The 6,000-nt window shown below is 48.6% G+C and overlaps 1 protein-coding gene across 3 annotated transcripts in view; it reads right to left on the bottom strand.

The window, feature by feature from the left end:
- USP13 (ubiquitin specific peptidase 13) overlaps positions 1-5,139 on the bottom strand; it is a 134,470-nt gene extending 129,331 nt beyond the window's left edge. Inside the window, exon 1 of one of the 3 annotated variants that reach the window (XM_007972018.3) lies at positions 4,789-5,139. In XM_007972018.3, the coding sequence (XP_007970209.3) occupies positions 4,789-4,956 (168 nt within the window). In that variant the 5' untranslated portion in view covers positions 4,957-5,139. Of the gene's footprint in view, positions 1-3,685; positions 3,802-4,788 lie in introns of those variants that run through there. The other 2 variants (XM_073023430.1, XM_007972020.3) reach the window with 2 other exon arrangements.
- Positions 5,140-6,000: the final 861 nt, after the last annotated feature.

Raw genomic sequence — 6,000 nt, forward strand, 5'->3', positions numbered from 1 at the left:
AAATGAGTTGGCCTGGTGCGGTGGCTCCCACCTATAATCCCAGCACTTTGGGAGGCCAAGGTGGGTGGATCACGAGGTCAGGAGTTCAAGACCAGCCTGGCCAACATAGTGAAATCCCGTCTCTACTAAAAATACAAAAAAGTAGCCAGGCGCGATCGCGGGCATCTGTAATCCCAGCCACTTGGGAGGCTGAGAAAGAAAAGGAAATGAGTCTTACACATGGACAAGCCAGAGACTCGCCTCACTGGAATTGACCACCTGGAAACTGAAGAGACACAGGACCAAAGTACATCCAGATAAATGAGCAGCTCAACCACCAAAGAGATGAGAGATTTCCATGCTGGTCCAGGGAGGCTTACAAGCAGAAGTGTGAACCAAGACATCCCTCCTCCACTTAAGCACACAAAACTTCCTACATAACCCCTGACAACCAGACTCTTGGGCTTACAATTTGTGATTAACTCTTTTTCTTTCTCTCTTTTTTTTTTTTCTTTTAGACAGAGTTCTAATAGATAATTTTAGAATTTTTGTATTTTTTTTTAGTAGAGATGGAGTTTCACCATGTTGGCCAGGATGGTCTTGATCTCTTGATGTCGTGATCTGTCTGCCTCGGCCTCCCAAAGTGCTAGGATTACAGGCATGAGCCACTACACCCGGTCATGACTGACTATTTTGCTTTATTTTTACTTCCTTCTATTCTTCTCTCTTTGCTCCTTTTTTATTTTTTAATTTTTTTATTATTTTTTATTTCTTTTGAGACGGAGTCTCACTCTGTTGCCCAGGCTGGAGTGCAGTGGCACAGTCTCGGCTCACTGCAACCTCCGCCTCTGGAGTTCAAGCAATTATCCTGCCTCAGCACCCCCCCAACCCCTACTCCCCAGTAGCTGGGATTACAAGTGTGCACCACCATGCCCAGCTAATTTTTGTGTTTTTAGGAGAGACAGGGTTTTACCACATTGGCCAGGCTGGTCTCGAACTCCTGACCTCAGGTGATCCACCCGCCTTGGCCTCCCAAAGTGCTGGGATTACAGGTGTGAGCCACCTCACCTGGCCTTTCCTCCTTTTTTAAAGCAAATGTGAATGTGATTACTAATTGGTCAGACACACTTTATGTATTAATTTATTTAATCCACAAAACAACCTTTTGAGATAGGTTGTTATTGTCTCCATTTTACAGATGGAGAAACTGGGGCTCAGAGAAGTTACACACTGGGTGACAGAGATAGGATTCAAACACTACCAGTCTGGGCTCTCTCCCTCACATTTGCCCAATGAAGTCGTCACATTCTATGTGATAATCCCCCTGATTCCTTTCTCAACATTTCCCATATGTTTTACCCTCACCATGTGCAGAGCCTGTAACTCCATGGAATTCATACATTTCCAAAACATTCACTGAGTTCGTGGTATATATACCAGATGCTAGACCAGCTGCTGGGAATAACACAAAGTCCCCACTCTCCAGGAAGGTCACACTCAAAGGCAGAGACAAGCACGTGAACATGTCACTGGGGGTTAGACAGGATTGCTTACGGGGTCTAGTGGGAGGCAATATGGAAATTATTCATAGAGCCAGAACCACTTGAATTCAGTCTTGAAAAGAAGCTCCACTGGGAAGGTGCATTACAGACCTTGCACAATGAACCAAACCATGGAGAGGTGAACCTACATGTCAAGGTGGGAGGGTGGGCCCAGGATGAAATCAAAGATGTAGGTGAAAAACAAATTCTCGCTCATCCCAAAATAGCTGTTATTGAGCAGCTGCTATGTGTTAAGCCCTAGGAGGCAGGAAGAAGAGAATAGAGATACTAATACACTACTCATATCCCACAAAGGTGAAGAATGGCAAAGGTCTACAGACAGTGCCTCAGACAGGGTAGGTACATCACAAAGATTTGTTGATTCACAGTCTTTCTCCAACATCACTTTAAATCACATGACCAAGAATAGCTTTCCGTAACTGACCATATAAAATCAAGACCAAATGTTTTCCAGATTCAAGGCCGCCATCGTCTACTCTCTACTTGGTTCTACCTCACTTCTTGCTACTTGCCAAATGTATCTTTTTATTCCAAATACATTACAGGCAAATTAGTGGGAAATATTCAAACTTTATATCTCCTTTGCACACATAATTTCCCTGGCCTGGAATATTGATCTCCCTTATTTTCTAGCCATCTTTGTACATAACCTTTTTCAAAAGTAACGAATGCAAGGATGATTTTTTTTCCCACTCAGCTGGTTTTGGCCTTTTCCCTAAGACATCCCATGGAGCTTGTGGATTAAAGTTTCTGGTGTGTTTAGCACTAATGGATTTTGCTCTCTACGGTCCTTACAGTCATGCATGTATGAAATGGCACATAGTAGGCGCTGAAGAAACCCTTATTGGACTCACAGTGTAGTGTTACATACCATAACAAAATACTGGCTGGTTGCAGTGGCTCATGCCTGTAATCCCAGTACTTTGGGAGGCCAAAGTGAGTGGATCACTTGAGGTCAGAAGTTCGAGACTAGCCTAACCAACATGGTGAAACGCTGTCTCTACTAAAAATACAAAACTAGCCTGGTGTGGTGGCACACGCCTGTAATCCCAACTACTTGGGAGGCTTGAGATGGAGCAAAAATCCATCTCAAAAAAAAAAAAAACTTCTAATTATCAAGCACTGTGCTTTAAGATAAATATTATGAAACCTTCCTTCCCTTCCTCCCCTGAAACATAGATAATGAAATATACTGATTCATCAGCCTTGTAAATTAATTCCAGTCTTCCGCAAGGAACTGCTATGATGTGACTGAAACCATCAGTCTACACTGGACGAGATGTTTCTAGAATAGTAACATTCTAGAAACACACACAGTAAGCTCCCAATAACTATTTGTGGAAGTGAATTAAAACAATCCGCCTTTTTTTTCCACACCTGCTATCCACTACATTATGCAGCAAAAACTTCCAAGAGCAAAGTTTGTAAGCAGAATTTGAAGAAGAGCCCAAATCAAACATGGGGAAAGTCATTTGACCCACTTTCCATGTCATGCTATCCTAAAAGACTTAAGCCACTTTCTTCTACGTGGAGGTAACAGTCTGTCAATTGCTTAGGTTAGTTACCACTATCATCCCTCTCCAACTTTAGGAACTGCCCAACACTGGCCATACAATCTGAAAATGGCATTTTCAAATAATTTATGGATAACATTCTAAGAAAGGACTGCCGATTGTCACATTCCACTCTGTGGATCTTTTGGAAAGAAAAAAAAGTAAGCAGTCAAAAAATAAGTTAGGTTTTATCCCTCAAATGATATGTAATTACCATAAATAAAAAAACTAATGTCACAGAGAGGATACTAACTCTGATACTCCAATGTGTATCGAGCAAAAATGCTTTGCAGCCAGCCAAAATCAACCCACAGATAACAAAGGAAACTTTGGAAATGTTGCCGCTCATTTGGACTTTTCTTTTCCCCTCTGACAATACTCCACATACTATGAATCAAAGGTATTGGACAATTGCGAGACCTGCCTCGGTCCATCCAATCCATGCGCCTTCCAATGCATTGAGATCTGCCGGGTGACATATGAGATCTAAAGTGGGTGGATAAAAATAACTTGGTCCTCAAAAAGACATGATAAACGCCAGACAGCTGAGTCACTTAGAAGCCTATTTTGACTTTTGAAAGGGACACTCACCCTCCTGCTGCTTCTCACACATTCACATAGAACCAGGTGAAAACCACCAACAACCGCCTGGGGTAGAAGGCGGCGATCCCTCTCAGCTTCCTCCTCCATTCTCCGAGGTCACGACTCGGGATTGAACTTTTAATAATTTATACTTGAGCATGTCAGTCCAAGTGACTCATTTAGAAGGGTAAGGGGGGAAGGCTTAAGAAAACCATCACAATCCAGTAGATCCTCTATTTCTGCTGCCCGAGTGGAGGCACCGGAAGGTTTCGTCTGCCTTTTTTTTTCTTTTTTTTTTTTTTTTTTTTTGAGACGGAGTCTCGCTCTGTCGCCCAGGCTGGAGGACAGTGGCGCGATCTCAGCTCACTACAGCCTCCTCCTTCCCGGTTCAAGCGATTCTCAAGCCTCAGCCTCCCGAGTAGCTGGGACTACAGGCGCCCGCCACCACACTCGGCTAATTTTTGGGGTTTTTTTAAGTAAAGACGGGGTTTCGCCATATTAGCCAGGCTGGTCTCGAACTCCTCACCTCAGGCGATCCGCCCGCCTCCGCCTCTTAAAGTGCTGGTATTACAGACGTGAGCCACCGCGCCCGGCCCTGACATTCTAAAGGCAAGAAAAGGAGTAGGGTGAAATGCGAAGTGGTGGAAGAAAAGCTCAGAGAGCAAATCAGAATTGTCCAGGAGTGGGGATCCCTGAGCAAAGCAAGTGGTCCCAGAAAAGGAAGGGCTGTGTGTCCGGGGGTGTGGGGGAATCATTCCGTCCACCTACCCGCCCTGCGCTCTGCCCCGGGGAAGACGCAAACGATCTGCAACGTGCAGTTCGGAACAGGGAACTCTTGGACCTCATCTATCTTTAAACGGCGGTGGGGCTGTGTGCAAGCTGCTGGGAATTGGGCCCTTCCAGCCTGGGGAGGCTGGAGGAGCAAAGCCACCAGTCCTCGGCTGCAGCAGCCCTGGGGCGCTCACTGTCTGCCGAACTGCAGTGCTCCTGAGCCAATTCTGCCGCCCAGAGAAAGAGAAGAGGTCCCCGGCCGCCACTGCGCATCTTCTCCCCCGGCTTCACGTGCCGCAGGCCGCCGGCCCCGCGACCCTCCCCCGAGGCGCCTCACTTACGGGGGAGTCGTAGGAGAAGGCGCACTCGTTCTTGTAGACCCTGTCGCCGGACCTGGGCACGCGGATCGTGGGCATGTGGGGCACCAGCAGCTCGCCGATGTCTCCTGCAGCCATCTTCCGGCCTCCGCTGCCGCCCGGCATGCCGAACAGGGCGCCCCGGCGCTGCATGGCCTCGGCACGCACCGGAGCCGAGCGAGCCGAGCCGGAGCCGGAGCGCGCTGTCCGCCGGCGGCGGTGGCGCCAGCGAGCGGGCGGACGGGCGGGCTGCGCGGGCGACCGCAGCCGGGCGAGCCGGGGCGGGCGGGGAGAGCGGGCCGCGGGGCGGGAGCGGGCACCGGGGGCTCGGGGCGGGCGGGCGACGCTGCTATTTTTAATCCAATGGCGAGTCTCCGGCCCAGCTGCAGCGTCAGGCGGGGCTGGGGAGCGCCAGCCGCAGCGCGCCGGGGAGGGGGAGCTGGAGAGGGGCCCTGCGAGCGGGCCGGGCTCGGCGGCTGGGGGCGGAGGGCGAGCCCCTGAGGCGTCGGCGCGGGAGCCCGAGCGGGCTGGCTGCCGACCGCGGCGCGGGAGAGCCCCGGGAAAACACCACGTAGGTGTTTTCTATCCCGAACTGTTGGCTTGCAGAGGGGCAACTCCGAGGAGGCAAACACAAAGAGCAGGATTGGGGGTTTTAATAACCGCTTGCTTTTAAAACAGCCGAAGACTAGAGCGGTGACGTCCCCGGATTGGGTAGGGGCAGGACTCGATGTGCAAATCTGGAATCTAACGGCTTAAATCTAAATTTGCGCCATGCACTTCGGTGTTTCCCCACTAAGCTTCGTTCCTTACTTTAACATCCAAAGCTCAAAAATAGAATAGAACAAGATCGAGTGAGGATAGAGGGTATGTGTGCGTGTGTGTAATAATAATATAGGTTTTCTTACATATTGGAGGAAGTCAGGGATGGTCAAGATTTTTTCAGGGCGTCGGGAGGCTTTCTATTTTTCTCGGCCTTTGGAGTATCTTCTATGTGATTCAAAGTTCCCATGTCAAACATTCAGTGGCCTGATTTGAGGATTTTGTAGGCAAACATACATATTCCTGTCTTACTCATCAGTTCCTCAAAATCAGTGATGAATGGGGTTGGGCTCGGGGGTTGATCATTTGCAAGCAGAGCATGTCTCCCAGCGTACTCTCATTTTCTCCAAAAAACTCATAAGACGGTTTCAGTGACAT

The sequence above is a fragment of the Chlorocebus sabaeus genome, chromosome 15, assembly GCF_047675955.1.
Source record: "Chlorocebus sabaeus isolate Y175 chromosome 15, mChlSab1.0.hap1, whole genome shotgun sequence".
Lineage (NCBI taxonomy): Eukaryota > Metazoa > Chordata > Mammalia > Primates > Cercopithecidae > Chlorocebus > Chlorocebus sabaeus.